Source organism: Megalops cyprinoides, chromosome 1 (genome assembly GCF_013368585.1).
Source record: "Megalops cyprinoides isolate fMegCyp1 chromosome 1, fMegCyp1.pri, whole genome shotgun sequence".
Lineage (NCBI taxonomy): Eukaryota > Metazoa > Chordata > Actinopteri > Elopiformes > Megalopidae > Megalops > Megalops cyprinoides.
The window spans coordinates 42,088,531-42,108,886 of NC_050583.1; the positions used below are offsets into that span (position 1 = coordinate 42,088,531).

At 38.7% G+C, this 20,356-nt stretch overlaps 1 protein-coding gene across 1 annotated transcript; it reads right to left on the minus strand.

Moving 5' to 3' along the window:
- Positions 1-5,619: 5,619 nt before the first annotated feature.
- cd79b (CD79b molecule, immunoglobulin-associated beta) lies at positions 5,620-14,893 on the minus strand. Its single transcript, XM_036541472.1, has 7 exons — positions 14,806-14,893; positions 13,835-14,134; positions 13,109-13,227; positions 12,787-12,840; positions 12,110-12,200; positions 5,859-5,978; positions 5,620-5,726 (listed from the first exon to the last, which is right to left on the minus strand). Exons 1-7 carry the CDS (start codon positions 14,855-14,857, stop codon positions 5,620-5,622), a joined length of 843 nt encoding a protein of 280 aa, XP_036397365.1. The 5' UTR covers positions 14,858-14,893.
- Positions 14,894-20,356: the final 5,463 nt, after the last annotated feature.

The following is a 20,356-nucleotide window of genomic DNA, read 5'->3' on the forward strand; positions in this document are numbered from 1 at the left end:
ACACAAAATTAAGACAAATGTTAATTTCATTGTATACTCATACGCAATTATTTATGTTTGTCATAGTTTACTGAGTAGTTCCTGGCATAGTTCACTCTTCCTCTGGATGATGGGCTGCAATAAAAACCATTCAATATACAAGAGTGTGTGGACAAGTTTAACTATCTGCCACGTTGTTCCTCAGCGAGGGCAGAATACTGAGTCTTCTAAGGATTGGACAAAGCATTATTTCCTGTCTCACATGATATGGAAAGTGGGGGCCGCGTTGACAACTTTAGGTTACTTTTGTCTATGTCATGAGTTTTGTGTAGAACTGGTACTGGTGAGCTGCTTCACTGTGAAAAGTCAATTAATGCTTTGGAGTACAGGAGAAAGACTTGCTTGTTTTCTAAAGAGGAACAATCAGACATTATTTTTCAACAAGACAATGCTCCTGCCCACACTGCAAAGACCACCAAGAAGTGGCTTGAGAACAAGTCCATCAGGCTCATGTTTTGGCCTGGCCAAAGTCCAGATTTGAACTCTATAGAGAATATTTGGTCTCACATTAAACACAAACTAACCAGGAAATGTTTTTTAACTACTCATCAACTGTTTTAAGCCATCAACGCTGAGTGGAACAATATTGACTCTTCCTTCTGTAAGAAGCTGTCTGCAAGTTTACCCTCAAGGCTTCAACATTTAAAGAAATCACAGGGGAAAGCTAACCCATCATAAGTTACTTAATCTATTTGTTTAATTCTTGCTAATTTCCTGAAATGTTATTTGTTATTAGGACCATTTGCCATTTTGGGCTTAGCCCATTTTTTTTTTGCCCAGGAGTGTAAATTCTAGTGATAATGAAAACAATTTCTAATCACTGAAACAGGGATAGAGAGACATTAGGAGACAAAGAGCAGTTCTACACAGTAAGACTGCTCTACAGGTAAGCAACTGATTACATCTCCACCTTTTGCTTGTGATCTAAAATTATACAGAACATTAGGCAAAATACCATAAAAGAAATGACCAAACCTTCGGTTTAACAGTCCTGAAATATTGTTCTGTGCCGTTCCATTTTATTTAAGTCACAATGTCACAATGCCTCACAATGCATTTGTCTACTTTCTGTGCCCTTTAGTACAGCCTACCATTTTTTACTCAAAAGACCGTGGCTGTTTGAAAGTTTTCATATCAAATTAACTTTAATTACTCACATATTCTCATGAAATTACTTGGTTAATTAGTTGAAACAGTTTTGGAAAGTTATGGAGAACTTTTTTTTTCTCTTCAAAATTCAAAAATACAAGATAAAGGCAGAATAGGATCAGATCTAAGTATGAACATGAAAAGGCCAAGCACTCCTGATGAACAGGTGGTTATAATCCCTCAGGCAACAGGCATATGATATGAGAGTACAAAACATGCAATTACCTATCTTACAAATGGTCATCAAGTGTGAAATGGGTAATTTGCTGAATATAATCAGGAAATATAGGATTTAGTCAAATACACCATTAACCAACTCATGAGTATACATTTTACAGCATCTTTTTGTGAAGTCCACACATACATAATCCAGTCTCTTTCAGCATTCTAAAAGCCATGTAATTATTTAGACTAGTTTTTATGGCACTAGCCCTATGGTAAGAGAAAGGAAGTTTTCTGAGTTTTGAGACTCTCTGTCATTAGCTTACAAGATTTATGACAGACCATCTCATCAGGATTTTGAAACAGCTCATCTTCTATAGGATGGTATTCTCTGCCACCAGTCTCCCTGCTGTAAATAAAGATGAGAACCTCAAAGAGACTTAAAAATTCCCTGTTCAGTTAACTTCACCTCACTATGTTGTCTCAGGGAAAACAGTCTGAAGATTATGATGCGACTTCTGAGTGATACATTATGTATGAGACTTTCCTTGTGTATTACTTTGCTTGTGGCCTTGATATGTCCTTTCACAAATGCAAAGAGCTACAATGGACACAATGCAAATGTATACAAGGGACAGCTGATTCAGCCTACTTGAACTTAAAATAGTCGATCTGCATTTGGCAGCTTTATGTAAAACTTTACGTTTTTCTCTTTTCTTCTCCCTTTCAAATATGACAGTCATCACAACCTCACACCCTTTTACAACTGGGTTAAAGGCCAAGTATCTCTATGAACCCTAGTGGCCTGTGGGTTCCGTTCCCATCTGAGTCATACCCATTTGTGCGTCAAGCTGCTTCATGCCACAGACATTGGAAAAAGCTGAGACACAGACTCCATTCTTATTTAAGCTATGTATGCCATGCATAAATAAATCACAATGAGGATTCATGATCACCACAGGCAAGAAATTACTCAGGTGTGTTTGAAAGGCCTAGTACCTGAAAACTGGAGTGTCGGTGAGTCATCATGCAGTAATAGCATGGTGACGGCCTCTTTTTGGTATTGAGATTGCACCAAATTACGCCTCTACATCTACAAACCAGTTGGTACCCTGCGGGGCCCCACTGTGTTGGCTGAGCAGTCTGAAGCTCTGTTTTACTTGGTTGAGTTCCCTGGTCCTGTCAGACCTGTCTGCCCTTGTTTCTGGCATGTTTGGGACTTCCCACTGAAAGGTTCACATTGGAATAGGTCCACAACATTCTTGCCTGGAGGTCCAGGAGGGCATCTTACTATGTCTGACCTTGTCCTGTTGAGGCATCAGACATCCTCTAAGCATGGGATAATGAATCTCATCATTCATGCCTCACTTGATTTACCCACACTGTGAGGAAAGAGGTTTATACCACGAAGACATCAAGAGATGTACAGGGGATAGACAAAATAATGGAAACACCAGATAATATATGAAAATTTATTGACTGACAAGGAGCTGGGCCACTCTTTGCTTTCAGAAGAGCTTCAGTCCTTCTTGGTGTTAGAAATTTTGAACTGCGTGTCTAGTAGGATATTGGGTCATTCTACAAGAAGGGCCTCCAGTCTTTTGAAAGATGAAGGAGGGGGAAAATTACTCCACATTCTGTGTTTCAGAACGTCCTGTAAGGGTTTAATGATGGCTAGATCTGGAGATAGAGACCATGGAGGGTGTCTAATTTCATCATGGTGTTCATAAAAGCGTTTAGTGGTGTGTATAGGAGCATTATCATCTTGAAATATGGGAACATCTTGAGGAAAAGTTTTGCACAATAGGGTGCACTTGGTCGCCTAAAATGTCTTTGTATACCCTGGCTGGAATTTTACCATTCAGAGTAATAATAAGACCCAGTAACTCCCATGAGATGACTGACCAGATGGCCGAACAGATCCACCACCATGTTTAAGAGGCAACATGGGCTGAAGACTTATTTTGGCTTTATTCAAATATAAGCCTATCCAGATGTAGGATGGGTTAGAAGTAAAGTCATTAGACCATCTTACTTCCATTGCTCTGATGTTCATTTTTTGTGTTCATTACACCAGGTTATGCATTGTTGTCCATTGGCCTTGCTTACCAGCGGTTTCTTAATGGCAACCCTACCATAAATATCAGATTTGTGAAGCTCATGATGTACAGTTTTTTGTTGGGACTAGGTCACATAGGTGTAGATTCAGTTCTGTGGCAATCTTTCAGGCCGTTGTTTTCTGATTTTTACCAACTATTCTGCTAAGTTTCTGTCTATCCCTCTCGGTGAGTTTGAACTTGAGAATTCATCTTTTCTGATGCAGTTTTTCCTCTTTTGGTGTACACCATCATTTTTCGACAATGGTTCCCTTTACACGTGAAATAATATTGACATTTCTGTGACTGATGCACCTACAATTTGGGCACCAACTATTTGACTTTCAAAATCTGTTAGATCTCATGTTGCTCTACAAACACATATGAAAGTGTTGATTTTAAAACGTCTTATACTGCACAGCAGAAACATATTCTTAATTAGTATCGACATTAATATATAGTAAATGTGTAGACTCCTTTTAAATTGCAATGTAATTACTTCGCATTAGTCCTTTTCATTTATGGTCTCAATTATTTTGTCATTTTATCTCCCCTATGACAGAAAACAGCACTATATTCTCCACCTGAATTAGTTATTCACTTTAAGATCCCAATACTAGATATGTTGATGTTATGGTATGATGAGCTGATTGCTTGTATTCAGTGATTGCATGTATTGATACCTGTGTCTTCTTGTACCAATAGCAGATAAAAAAAGAATTATTTCTGTGCCACAAAAGAATTTTTAAAATTTTTAAAAAACAAATAGTAAATAAACAACAAGGAGACAGGATTAATGAAAAAGTATAATATGTAAATTCATTACTCCCATTACTCGGCAGTGTAGCATAGTGGTTAAGGAGCAGGACTTGTAACCGAAAGGTTGCCAGTTCAATCCCCGTTGGGACACTGCTGCTGTACCCTTGGGCAAGGTACTTAACCCACAGTTGCCTCAGTAAATATCCAGCTGTATGAATGGATAACATTGTAAAGAACTGTAACCTATGTAAGTCGCTTTGGATAAAAGCGTCTGCCAAATGAATAAATGTAAATGTACTCCCATCAACCACAGTAATTTTGGGATCACATACAGCAGACTGCACAGGTGCTAAATGAACTATTCTGTGGCACCCAATAATCAGCCATGGGGCAAGGGTCTCTTAATTTATTGCCTGTTTCACAGTTTATTTTAGTGAAGACAAAAAATCGTGGTAACCATGGCTGTAGCCTTCTGGAAAATGGAAAGTGAAAACAATCCAAAAGTGAAACGAGACAGGTATCAAAAGGAAAAAAAAAACATGTGCATGACTCCTCTTGCCATCACTATCTAGTCATTCATACACGACTAATGGTATCATTAAGACTCACTATGTTCGGAGGGCTGTCTCGCCGGAAAGAACAAGAGAGGCTTTCACAAAGAGTAAACAAATTGAAAGCCACAATGATGCACCACACAAGCCAAACCTCAGGGCCTGAGGCGTGTTTTAAGTGTTCACCTCACCTAAACCCTGAATAGTAAAATTGAACTCATTACGTAAGTTGATCCACTTTTCAAATAACATCCGTGCCAAGTTAAAGTTTTAAGAACAAACAGTAATTCCCCTTAACAACTACTGTAATAGGGGCAACAGATGTTTAGTGGATCATGTACCACAAGATCAAAAAGACATATTTGGAGTTTTGAGAGAAATTCCTTCTCTCCCCCCATATCTGCAGACAGACCCCAGGTAGCATCATTTACCTGAGTCAGAAAAAAAAATAAATGTGTAGTACATATAGTATCAGCTAATCAATGTCCACTTGGCAAGGAGCATTTCCTGTGAACACAATGGCATGCCAGACTGGGCTGAATGTTTAAGGCTGCAATTTAAAAATTAGAAACCAATTTAAGTTACAGTTATAATCCACACTTGATGGAATTATGATCAAATGACACAGAAAAAGGCAAATAACTGTTTCAGGGTTTCAGCTGCTGCTGCTTCCCTCATAATCATTACCTCATAACTTCCTGTCAGGGTTCCAGGCTGCTGCTTCCTGGCATGACCACCACATGGCCTCACTTCCTGTTTGTTTCCTGTCTCTTTTAGTTAATGTTTAACACCTGTGTTGATTAATTATTGTTGTCACCTGTGTTGCCTGTTATTTAAGCCTTGCTCTTTGCCGTGCTTGTTGCTCAGGCTTGAGTTGCCATGCTTTGCGCATGCTCTACCTCCACATCCTTACCACCTGGCAGAAACTCTTCTGGGTCTAACCTGCATTCAGCAGCCACCTTCCCATCATCTGAGAGGCACAAACAGGAGAAAACGGTACTGGGCCAGGGTGTGATGGCACTGTGTTCCATGCAAAGTAAAAGTGCCAGCTCTGTCACTTCAGAACAGAAACTGTGCGCTGAGTGGGTAACGTTGTGCTGACCTAAAACAACCAATAGGACTTCGAGGAAGGCATTCCCTATGGCTGCATGCTTGACCCATTTCTGAACCTTCTTCCTTTTCAGCAAGACCTCTGCTGGGCCTGAGGATACAGAGCAGCCTCCTGGGAGAAGATGCAAATAAAAAATATGGGGTTCCTGTTTGTTGTATGATTGTCACCAGCAGCAGTGTGGTGTAGTGTAGAGTAAGAGCAGGAGGTGTAAGTGGCTGGTTTGATCCCCAGATGGGACACTGCTGTTGTGCTCTTGGAAAAAGTATTTACTCTGAATTACCTCAGGAAATGTCCAGCTGTATAAATGGATGATCTGTAAACAAAGCAGTTTTCACTGCATAAAGGTTTCTGCCAGACCAGGCAACAATACACTTTTATATTTTTCAGAAACACCACTCTGAACAACTGCAGAGAAGTGTCAATGCCACCAGAGGGCAGACTTAGTATTACTGTCAGACCCATTTAGATGCATTTGCAGAAAGTAAGATGTTGTAATGCCTATATGTGTATATATATATATATATTCTGTATTATATTCTAAATCACTTTGGAGACACACAAGACTGTGTTGAGAAGAAGCAACCGTCTAAAGCACCACAACCTGATTCTTAGACTCTCCTCCTCTTTTTGCCTCAGATAACCATTTGTCTCATATTTTGGACTCAAAGATTATGTTTGGTGGAAATATCATCCATGTCTAAGACCTAGACAGCTCCATGACTGCAGTTCATATTGTACAACAACACAACCTAATCTCAGGTTTCACTACGAATTCATTACATGAAATGAGTCTCTGTTTTTGTCCTTTTATATCTGCCGTACATATCTCTCAATTTCAATACTCTCAGTTTACAGATACAGACATTTTAGCCTAGGCTTTCATCCGTATATATCCTTGTTGTCTCACAGGAACTCAATTTAACTACTCGCAACAGGTGATAACAAATTAACAATCAATCACACTTACTTTGTGAGAATAGCAAAGAATAGAAACAGCAGCAGTGTGGTGTAGAGAGAATAAAGAATTTGAAACAGATTTGAAGTGTTGAGTCTACTGACCAAATATTTTGTGTGTGTGAGCTACACTTATAATTATGCATGCAATTAACCGGTCAATATCTGAGATTCATCCACCAAGGACATTCGGCCTGGATGCTGTGCTCCGGAATGTGTAAAATTACCTGTCAGAGCCTGAATGATCTGTATAGTATCAAGTTCACTCCTCATTTGAACACCATCAAGGAGACCTTGAAAGCACAGATCTAATAGCTTTATGATTATGAATCACATAGTCACTGTTATGGTGAATATCTTATTGAATATAGCTGTCTATTATCACTGACCTCCGCCTGTCATGCTCACCACTCATTCAAATGCCTAAACTGCAGAAGAGGAAAAATAAAATATCCATGGTGAAAATAACCACATTGCATACAGTGCATTCATTACTTTCATGGCACTCAGCTACTACATAATAAAATGGATAAATCAAAAAATAAACAAGATGGCTTGATCAGTGAATCAAATGAGAATACATGAACACATTCTTTAAAAACCCTGCAATGTCTGTCACAATAAAGCCCCAGTGGCAAACATGTCCAATGCTATAAATAAATCATTCTCTCTGCAGCTTCTTTTCTGTCTTTTCAAATCTAATGCTCAGGAAACCTTCCTCAAAAATGTTTTCCCACATTTTCCACACACAATTAAGCTTATTTCTAATCCCTATTTAAATTATGGACTGTACTGGATTTTCATCTTTTTGATTACTTTGCATAATAGCAAAACCAAAATGTTCTCAAAAAACTATTGTAATAATTTGACCTGCTTCAACAAAATTTGCAACTTCAACAAATTTGTGCACTCCTGCATGAAATTTCGGTAAATATAAATAGTTCATTTTTTAAAGAATTGTTTGGTACTCTCAAATCTCATTCATTTCAGGTATAAATGTTACAATGTCTTCATACTCCATTGGGCATATATAGTTAGCAGAGAGCCATCTTCTGGTGAATACTATAAACAAACAATAGGAACCGACTAATACTATGGGATGATAAATAAGGAGCTGTGTCATTGAATTTGGCTGGTCATAATGACCTCTGTTTTGCATTGTCAACAGGTTACAGTGTACAAATATGGTATAAAGAGATAAATAAAAAGAAACATACAAGCACATCTGAGACCATTAAGTGCTAAAACAGTGATATCATAGTGACCTGAAAACTCTATTAGGACAGTCGGCAAGACCTCCATGTAGGGAAGCTATTTTTTATGCCACTGAAACTACTACTTGTATTGTTGTTATACAGACACTTACTCTGAGAGGTGATTTCTGGAAAAGGCCCTTCCCGTGCATAGTCAGGTGTGCCTTTGAAGCTTTAGCTGTTGAATAAAACGTCACAATGGCAAACAAATGTTTCTGACATACCCTTACAAGGTTAATGGCACCAAATTGTGAGAAAATATTCCAAATACATTCCTACAACAAAAATAATCAAAAATAACCAAACACAGGTGTACTGTAATTAATATCCTAAGAGTGAAACTACACCTTATGATAGACTTAGCTGTCAATGTATATTATCAACTACACAGATGGTGTTTATTAATGGTGATTGATGGTATCAGCCACTATTATGCATAATATTATCTATAAGGCCTATTTATACACAACATTGGATGCCTGTTCCAATACATTTGGCATTATGTTAAGTTTTATCGTTCAACACTAACAACATGTTCTATAGATAATAAGCTGCTGAAAGTACCTTTATATGAAGATGCTAGTATTACACTATCCAAAACATAAGCCCTTATCATACACCTGTTGCTACATATTCCACCACTCTGTAATGCAGACAGTGGACTTGTTCGCTTACACATTTAACTCATGTAGATATAAGCCCCTGAAAATGTAGGGAGAATACCCCAGGCAAACACCTTTTTGTTGGTTGCACTGGGTATTTTAAATTCGATAATGTCAGCTTCATTGTCCACACTTGAAATGAGACCTTAGTGAAGATACTGCATCATGACGCTAGTGTTACATTCTGCAAATATGGCACTTCTGAAAATTAATAGTAAGTTGGCTGGTTCAGTAATATATAGCGTATCAGCCTCCATTCTCCATTCCAAATTTACATTTGTCGCATGACATATGTCATCTGAAAACACCTGCTGTACATATAGAAACGTGGTACACACACATTTAGGAATGATCAGTTACTTCCCACTCCAGTCAATCATAATAATAACAAAAGTTGGTAGCCTGTAGTATTGTACATGTAGGCACCCGAATGTTTATTTTTTATTTTTGGAGGTTAGATATGATTAACCATCACTTTTTGTGCATAAAATTGCATTCAATTTTTACAATTAAAAAAAAATGCTTGTACATGAGGATACATTTTCAAATACTTCTCATCGGTAACTATGCACTTCCCTTACACATGTTCTAAGACATATGCTCAAAAGAGATGATGGGAGGTCACAAAGAGTATGCTGTCAGAAACTTGACCCAAATTCTGAATGTGTTCACCCAAGATTGTCATGGGTGTGTCATGTCAGAGTTTAGTCAGCGGTTGACAATCCAAGAAAGGTTGAAGAAAGGCCATTTTGAGTGAAAGCCTAACATGATGCATCCAATTCATATAGATTAATACTCTTAAGATCAGAAAGTGAAAGCATTAACATGGTCACATTTCAAAGTTGTTTTTAACATCATAAATTCAGCTTGTTTTTGTGTTTGTGTCCTGTGTTAGCAAATCTTTAAAGGTGCTGCTAAGCATATTCATGATGATGATGATAATGATAACAACAAGAACTTGCTGAAGGTGGTAAGTACTGGTACAACCACTTTTACCAAAAATAATTATACGCTTTCACTGCTGTGTCTCATCTTATCTTGGCTCAGAGTAACAACCAGCTAATGGAGTGTTCATGTTCAGCTGTGTGTATCCATCAGATGGGAAGCTGCGCTTCTATGCAAATACACAGGAAGATGTAACAGGAAACACATGCAGACACATGAGTTCAATTAGTCCCGTCTCATTGTTACATTTCACAAAATTTCAGGTCTTGTAAACAATGAGGAAATTTTATTTAACATTTTCGCATGTACAATCACACTGGTGTGATTTGCCGTTTAGCGCATATGCTAAAACCGGTGCGATTAGAACACAAGATTGGAAAAATTCTAGCTAATTTTTAGCTTTGAGGGAACAGCGATTTAACATAAAAAAATATAGTAAATGTGGTGGTGAAAACTATGCGAAGCTTAACAACGCTAAAGAAAACATAACGAAACATGTAACGAAATACGCGCTACATAGCATAAACTAAGTTACGTGTGAAAGAGCTAATTTATCACAAAACCATTAAAACAATACTATTTGCTAAAACACACCTTAATAAAATGGTTTCAAATGATAACGTGACACCAACACATTGGCTAAGGTTAACAGGTTTCCAAGGACAATACATGAATGAGGAGCCAAAAGGCTCACAGGTCTTTTTAGAGGTCAGAAGCCAATGCACTGCAGGTGTCTTAGCCAAGTGAGGATGCTGCACTGTTGGATTGTTAGTAAAGAATTTATTGAAATACCTAATGCCTAAGACCATTATTGAAATACCTAAAAGTTTGTGATGTTCTTTAATCATATCATGATTATCATACATGGCACTTAAAATTACTGTTTTGCATCGTGATTTGGTTTGGCTATTAACTACTGCATCAAGTAGTTGTCAAGAGTAACATTCTGTTCTGTATTATGAACCACTGTCATGAAACAGCTAACATAGCTTAATAGGTACGTAACTACTAACTAATATGAATTATATCATTGTTTGTATTAAGAACTTTCATAAATCATTTATGCTTCCTCAGATTATAATGTTTTACAATGGTAAAAACAGAAATGAAAAAGAGGAACATATTATGATATACAGTATAGCTCTTACTTATTTCTGTTCGTGGCTCTAAGTATCACAGGTGAGGGGGGATGTTATGACCATGCCATCACGGAAAGAACAAAAATGAAGGTTTTTGTGGTTTTCACACAACTGCTCTCTGAGCATAAGCAACAATGTGGCATGGAAAATGACCTGAACAAAGCTAAATTATCCATCCAGTTCATATAGATTACTACTACTATATGTCCACATTATGGTCATAATGTGGGCATAATTATGACCAAAAGTATGTCCACATTATGACCATGGAAAAAGGAGTGGCTGTTAATGACAGGTTTACAGTTTCTCACGTTGGAGTAAGGCTCATTTACATTGCACATACAACACAAAATGCTAATATTAATACTTTATTGAAAAATAAAACACAGCAAACAATACTTTTCAATAACAACATATGCTCTACCCAATGAAATGGTGAGTAGAAACTTTTTTGAGTTTACATGCAAAATGTACAGAGGACAAAAATGGCATAAATACATAAAAGCATACATTTACAAATTAGATCGGCTACAGTGTATGAATGCTTTAAGTATGTGTCTGTGTATGTGTTTCACCCACTTAAGGAAGAACAGCACATTGGCATGGCAGATGCATTATATGCATATTTGACAGCGGAGCCAGATGCTCAGGCTTCACCTTATTGAGGATTACCTCTGTATGTCCACAGTCTATGTATTATCACTGGTCCACAATATTATTAGTGCATGCGTACAAATCATATAAGCACCTGGTCTGGGACTGTGTACATGTACTATATATATATACATACACATATAAAATACATAGAAAATAAGGTGGCTATAATTCACTCCAGCACATGTGAGGTGCCTATCCCAATGAAACTCAATCTATTCTGCAAAGGAGAACACAGAAACAACTGTGAGTGTTCTACTCCCTTGAGTTCATCATGACTCTGTTTAGTTAGATTCAATGGATGATAAAAGCAAACCAACTTCCGGTATGGATTTGTACCACTCTAAGGTGGCATTCTGCACACATTTCACGTATTTTGGCAAGTGGCTGTTGGCTTACCACAGAAAAGACCTCATCACATCCATTATAGTGGCCAGAGCAATTGGTGCTATGCTGGGGCAAATTATGTCCACATTATGACCATGGAAAAAGGAGCGGCTGTTAATGACAGGTTTGCAGTTGCGATTGCATTTTTTTCATAGCAGGTGGTGTTGGTTAAAACCACCAGTGTTGCTGAGTTCTGTCAATTAGAAGACATGTCTATGATTACGAGGAGGAAAACCTTCATTCCTGACTTGGAGACTCTGTCTGTTCCCAAGTGGCTTCTGAAGGCTGGCTCAGAGCTGGGATATCTTCATAGAGACCACAATGCTCAATTTCCAACCCCTGCACAAAAGAAAAAAAAGAAACAATATAAATAATATATAACATAATATACATACACAATATCTGTAAACAATACAAAAGACACACAATTATGAATATGTGCCAAACAATACAGTCAACCATCCATTCAATTTGGTGTAGCTACTCTAGGCTAAACTGATTTTATTTAAAGTAGTCAATTTTATTTAAAAATTGTTTCAGTTTAGCCCAGTAGGAATTGAATGGAAAAGAATACAGTGTTAATCATCCTGTTGAGAGAATGAGAATTGTTCAAACACACAAAGGAGTCTCATGATGTCTTTGGGGTGGGGGCTGGGGGGTGGAGCTACTGAAGCAGTGTGGGCCTGGACAGCCACAGCTGTGAAGAGGCCCAGTGATGTCACAGCAGGCAACTTCCTCTCACTCTCATGCGGCATTAAGCTTTCCATCCTGCGTGGGTCTGCTATTCAAGTCACATCAAGCATAGATGACCTTGTTGTTGCACCTGTTTTCTCATTGTTGGAGGTGCTCTTGCTCTCTGCTGACAGCCTTGATACAAACATTTCTTTCCTTTTTATCACAGTCAACCAGCAAAGATCAGGCATACCTCATAAGTGTGGTCCTCTTCAGGTTCCTCATAAATAGCATCTTCCTCCTTAGCCTGGGAGAAAATAGAAGTCATATCACTACACTGACAGAGAAATAAACATCTTGCTAATGACAAGTTCATAATGGCCATATTGGCCTGTACTGCATATAGGAACAGTATGAAAGAGACCTGTAGTTCATTACAGCCATGACAATTCATGACAATTCATCATTATTTAAAAGAAACAGTAATACCATTGATAACACCCTCCATATATGAATATACAGAAATACAGAGCACTGATTCCACTTTGGTAATCATTACTAAGAGTGTAACACACTTTTTTCAGGTGGAGGAGCAGTGGGGCAAGGACACATGACACCAGCAGTAGAGCCTGGATGATAATCATGACATCCTTCATTTTGGTTCTCCTCATAGCTTCCCGTGTATCGATATGCCCTGGGGATGGAGAAGACAAGCATGAAACAGCAGCATGAAGTATATTGCTGTTTGGGTCATTGGACAAAATGACACTGCACATCTTTGCAAGAGTGAAGACTTCTTTTGCTTTCCTTGATGTGCATTGTGAGGTGTATAAGTTGAGAGGATGAGTGCTGACTAGGAGTGAAATGGTATGATATTTTCATGGTATGATAATTGTACCAAAAATATCACAATTATTGATCCATCACACTATCATCATTTATAACACTTTTTAATGACAAAGAAATCATTCAAAATATATTTCAGTCAGTTTATATTGCTTAGTTGGCTGATGACACAGCTGGGATTATACTCAAGTCCTAGAGAGCATCTTACATTTGAAGTAAGTGCTTTACCCACTGAGCTACCCAAGAGCCTCTAAAGGGCATGACTTTTGCTAATATGTAATGCCCTGTATTGTTGTACCTGTATAGTACAAGCATGGTTGTGTGACATTATTATATATCATAGTATATTCTTTGATTTGTGTTATTAGTATTTCATAATTTAATATCACAGAATACTATTTAATCCCTAGTGTTGTCTGCAATGAAAAAGAAAGGGCATTCCCCTAAGTACTTACTGTACACTTGCAGTTCAGTCCCTGACCCCCAGACGTTGTTAATCTTGCAGAAGTACACACCACTGTCCTCTGGCTGCACCATCTTGATGCCTATCCAGGCATTCCGTGATTTGGACAGCAGTGCAATCTCAAAGCGTTCGTTTTCGACAATGGGATTCTTGAGCAATGAATCGTGTTTTGGGCTTTTGTACCACTGGATCTGACCAGACGAGTGTTCTTCTGGTACTATACAGTACACTCTCACATAACGGCGGCTTTTCACACCCAGAAACCGTGGCTTCTGGAGGACGTCCTTACTCACTGCAAACACAACCAGGAATAGAGGCTGAAAATGGTGGTGTCAGGCAACTCGGTGGTCTTAAACATTAGCTGAGACCATATCGCTGAACAGGTTACAACAACAACAACAACAACAACAAAAACAACATATGATCACATTTTTTAAGAACTGGATCTATGCCATGATGTCATTAACATGCTATTCCACAAGGATGGAACACCATATGTATGGTATGTATGGTGACCCTACGGAGGTCCAAGTAACTCAAACCAATTAAATATGTTATGCACATGGGCATTATTGTGTATGCACATGGGCATATTGTGTATGCACAACTGAAATTCGTTCTCTGACTTCCTCTTTTACTGGCAGATGGTCTCAATATACCACAGTGAAAATAAGTCTGAGACTCAAGGTGGCTGTCTGACAAGAAACCATGAAGTGCACAAACAGTCTGAAACAGTACATTGACTCAAGAAAATAAGACAAACTTTAAGCAAGACTGCAAAACTCAAACAACTCAACAAGGCTTACATTACCAATATTATGCGACCAAATAGTGCGAATGTCATTGGGTTGCTCCCCTAAGATGATATTTTTCAGTGCTACATTTGCCTTTTTCAGCCAAAATGAATACTTCCTGGGTGAAACATACACATGTAACATATCTTTCTATGTAACGAAATCTTACCTGAGAAGTTCACCAGAGCAATGAGGCAGAATCCTAAGAAAACACACTGCATGTCTTTTAACAGTCTTTTCAGGTTAGCTGTACAGAAAGAAATATGAATCAGAAGTGTTCTGTACACCTCAGCTGTGTGGAAATGTATGTGTCCTCACTTGTAGTGCCAATAGCTAGGTCTGATACATTCTGTTAGCACTTCCTTCTACATTGTCCCCAAGGGACAGGGGTGTATGTAAATGAAGTTGCTGAGACAACAGACTGTGCAACCATAATAGGCCATCACTGTAAATCCTTATTCAATTGTTTTGAATATTTGACCAGACCACCTATCTGTTTGTGAGTATGATATTTCCTGAAGACATTTCTTAAAATAAGAATTGTACACTTGAGATTCATGATGTTTACCGTTGGTTGTTTGAGGATGGTCTTCTGTGAAAATGTTTTCATATATATCTTAATTTTTTAGAAACGTATTCTATGATATATATTACATACAGCCGTTCAAATATATGTAATTTTATGCATAAAGAAATCACTATAATATAATATATACACTATGTGCATGAAATTGAAGTTTAAATCATTTTTCAGGGGATGTCTAACATATAAAGGCTTAATAATAAAGATCAATAAAAGTAGGTATTGTGACAGCTGTTACCACAGAGTAATTTTATCAGCCATCTTGATCAATAGAGCAATTTGCACAGCTTATATCAAAAGTGTTACGTAAGCATCCCATACACCAGTTGTGCAGGTCCTGGGATGCAATAATTTTTCAAAAGGAATATCTCTGCGGTTCCAACATGGGTCATCTAATAGCCAGCAGAGGTCAGTCCAGTGTGAGTTTGCAGTGATGAAAGAGGACACGTTTTTGAGAAATAACTTTGACAAGCGTCATAGTCCAGACCTCTTTGAAAGGTGAAGAGCTAAGTTACTACTACAGCCTACATCACAAGAGGAAGACAATAATTCAATAAAAACAGAATTTCCCTGTGAACATGCTGCCATTACAGGCATCAACCCTTGTGAAAGACAGGGATGTTTAAATGAGTTCTGCTCTAGTGCATTCACATTCAGACAGACATTCAGATTCAGACAAACAGTAATACTCTGAAGGTGACTTGCCATGGTCCTTGCCACCCACTGCTGACCAAAATAGTGCTGACCCATGGGATGGGTAAAAGCATTTCCTTAAGTAATTGTCAAGAATGAGAGAAAGGCTGAGTGCAACCGCCAAGCCACTTGTCATTCAGAATAATGAATGTCTGAGTCTCCAGGCCACAGAGTATGTCAGAATCCTATGAATAGACAGGGTTATGAAATACTTCCATTTGTCTCTATTACATGACCACTGCCATCTTCTCCTGGAGGTGCACACTTAATGTATAGTGGCCCTTTTAGGTGTGAATGCATAACTGTTTTAGACACCTATCACATTACGTCTGATTGAAATTTGTGTCTGTTACTTCTGCCTGTACCACAGGGTAAAAAAAAAAGATTTTATTTGGGAAGAGGATGAAGGGACATCATTTACCTGTCATCAAGCATATTTTTAGTAACCCCCAAACCTCCCAGATCAGCTTTGACGAATTTATATTTTGCCCTTCACAATCCTGAAGCTGCTGTGACTAATGTATCAAGTAAGTATTGTCAATTTTAGATTAATGACATAAAGATTGCAGCCTGTAGTAACAGTACTATGTGACCTGATTCCCATTAGTGCAAGTCCGACTGGCAATATAGTTCCACTAATCACTGGTATACTGGACTGTGGCCTCCTCAGTAAGGATACAACCTGGGCCAGCGACAGTACTGAGTGTGGCCAAAACATGTTGGGTAGCAGTAGTCATGTCTTTGGTCTGACAGCTGACTGTTAACAAAAAAAAAAAAAAAAAACCTGCGCTTAATCAGTTACAGAAATGCAAAAATTACAACCCATAGGCTCACAGATATACTGTTATACTGGTGGAGGAAAACACACTTTTAAGACTTTACCATCAGATTAATACTGCACAATGGAAATACAATTTCTGTTCTTTTCCAAAAGTAGTTAGACTTTGTGTAGCTTAGTAATGATAAATTTGCTGGAACATCTCAGGGCGAGGTTGTAGGTATAGGAAAAAACCACAAAATTTAAATAAATAATTTCATACCCTGTAACACAGTCATACCATGTAGTACACAACAACTTGCTAGTAGTTCAACAGGTTGGCACAAGATTATAACCATTTTTCTTTTCAAAACCCACACTAATGCATTTACATGCTGTGCCTGCAATAGGGGAAATAGCTGTGATGTGTCTCTTCTTTAATTCTCAAGGGATATAGACTGTTTGTGCACTGACTGTAACCTGGGCTGCTGGTGTTGCAGTTAGTGAAGTGTGTCAAGCACACTGCATTTTTAGCCTCTTTGAAGCAGCTTGCAGAGCTCAGATAAGCCATAACAAAGTAAAGCCCTCATATCTTCAAAATGTATGCAGTTAATAGTCTAAAATGGCTGCTCTGCAGGCATGTTTTATGATTTTTACCCACTACAGTGGCCTCCCTGTCATGGATTACATGATTCAACACTGAGCATGGGCAACCTGTATGCTGAGCCATCTCAGATGTTCACGGCACGTCTATCCAGGCCTACGGAAAATAACGCAACGTGTTGAGCCTTGGCCTAGGGGCCAAGAGAGCTGGAGCTGTGAACCAGCTGGTCACTGAAAGGATCTCCCCTTTGACTTGACCTTGATCTGACCCCCTCCAATATACACTGTCTCAGGGCTGTCAGCTCAAAGTGCCACAGAATGCTCTGTCTCCCCCACTCCCTCTCCTTCCATCCTCAGTCACAATGCTCATGTCCTGCTCTCATGTTGCGGCCTCGAGACAGCTGCAAGGGCTTGGGGCAGAGATTCCAGGTGTTGACAGGATGAGCTCTGCCAATACCCCCCACCCTGACCAAATGGAAACCAGGATCTCCAGCACTCCCTCTCTCCCCTTGCTTTGGTATAGTGATCAATCACCTTGCAAACGCAACTCACAGATCTAGCCTGTGGCCCATAGTACCCATAAGTACCCATAACAGCGCATGACCTCATGCTAAAAAGAAGCAGCTTCACTCCGTTAGAGTGTAAAACATGAACTTGTACTTGCACAGTTTGTGCATTTTCTTGGCTCAGCAGAGCTCAGGTCTGTATTTACATTGTATGAGGATTCTTCAAGTTGTGGCTGTCAGACATTGGTAGCTTTAGGGTGTCTTCTGCAAGAAATCCACTTCTCTTACACTTACAAATCAACAGGGTGTTACTTTTTTCCTTTCACACATGTTGTGGAACCTCATGATGTTCACCAGTGGACAACAGAAAGAGGCCACTGAACCCGTCTACACTGAGCAGTTTGCTTGTTGCATTATTGTGGGATACAAATGTATTGCAAATGTGGGATGGAAGCTAAACCAGGTAGGTGTTCTGTGCTCCTGAATGTTATGCAAGATCAGTAAAATCAAAATGATTAGACTGCTGTTACTTTCCAAACATCACACACATTCTCCCATGCGACCATTTTGATATAATCAAAAACACCCTCACTTGTTTATAAACATTCCCACTTCTGCTACTGAGGCCATTCTCTTTTCATCCCACCCAAGAAAATGCCCAATAGTTCCGTAGACTGCATTTGTTTTTGTGCCTGACCTCCCCCCCCCATCCCCACCGACCCTGGCCCGTCCCTAAATACCCTCCTACACTCAGGCCATATCCTTCACATCAGCATTACTGCTGATGATGAGAAGTAAAGTAGCAGTGGACACAGTCTTTGAGCAAGTGAATAGATGAAATGCTAGTGCCTGCACAGAGACATTTTGAGTGGAAGGCATGCTGGCTGAAAGTCACCGCCTGCTGCTGACCTCTGACTCTGGCTGTATGTGAGGAACTTGGGCAGAAACAGTCCCATGGACATTTCCAGACATGTCTCCCCCCCGGAGTGCTGAGTAGGAGGGCTGAGACACCCCCAAACCCAGCTGGACTCTGTAGAGAAGAACTCTTACTGCATGCAGCAATTACCATGATCCAAGACTCTGAAGACTCTGATTTTAGACTGTTATGTGCCACTCAATATGTACAGTATATTGTCTATTTAGTTCTCGGTTTGACATGCGGGGATGATATTGGAAAAGATAGCAGTGTGAACTTTTGCTCTTTGAAAAGACAGTCATTAAAACACTATTGTATATGAATATGTAGCTATGTCTAGATGTAGTCTTTCCCATGGAAAGGGTAATATAATCCTCTGAAACATTCTTCTAATATCCTGTATGAGAACACCATCCGGTCCAGAAGAGATGTCTCTGAGAAGTGATAGCGAGGTGACACCAAACTGATAGCGTGACAATTGGCTCTTCTAGTGCATATGATTTGTCTACTGCAGTCTGGTTCATTCCTCACTCCCAACTGTTGAGGTATGTCTCAGTGAAATAATGCTTAAAAAGTTTTATAGCCTCAGAACACTCAGCTGGGACAAAATGATTAAGAAGTTAAATGTATGCAACCCAAATAGCTTAACAGGCTTTGAATTCTTAAGGCATTACTGCTTGTTACCTGAGGTTAAAGACATTTAGCAGGGTGGGCTAAAAATAGCAGGCGTGAAACAGAAAACATTTGGATAGGGTGCAAGATGTGACTCTTGTCAACTGCCAGCAGATGGCGTGTCTTTGTTGTGAGACAGGTAAAAATTAGACTGTAATTACAACAAAAAATCTGTACAAAAACATGAGCAAGGCCATTCCTATCATCCAAGCCACACAGTGGTGTTACAAGTATTATCTTCATAGAACACAGAAGCACTGATGTAACCCCCTTCTTTTTTCCTTTTAAAATACTTTATTCTAATAACATGTTTAAATATTACTTTAATAAAAGGCTTTTATATAGATAATATATAACAAGTGCTAATAAAAAAAAAAAACATCAACACAAAAACACTTCCAGCTGAGCATGTATGTACAGGCAACACTGATAGTGTGCACACAGCCTCAAGCATCGACAATGACTCTGTTCATAAGAAATGTAAACAATGGCATACATTATTTATATAATTTACACGTTGCCAGAAAGTGCACGGTGGCAAAGGCAACCTCCACATTAAATGTTAAGGCTGTGTGTTATCATGTCAAATGAGAAACCAGACGGATCACCTTTCTTTTTGTTAATCTGGCGAAGGACTCACCACAGCAGTTCCATTACACTGAATTTCTGTACACCAAAACCAAGTACAAAGGTGAGATGAAAGGCCTTCCTATAATTACAATCAATTTAGGCAGTGGTTTTGTGCTAGAAATCCAACATCTTGATATAAATCTCGCATTAAGGTCTTACATCCATTTGCTGTTTTTTTACTTGAAAAGAGAGACAGATACTTCACCAATGGGGAACCATGTCTGTTACAGAAAAAATCTCTTAAAAGTGCTTATTTTATTCATTTAGAATAATTTAAAAAGTAAGTAATTTCTCATTTAATTAACACTTCATACACAGCTTTAAATGAGTACATTTTAAGCGAGTGCAGCTATTATAAAA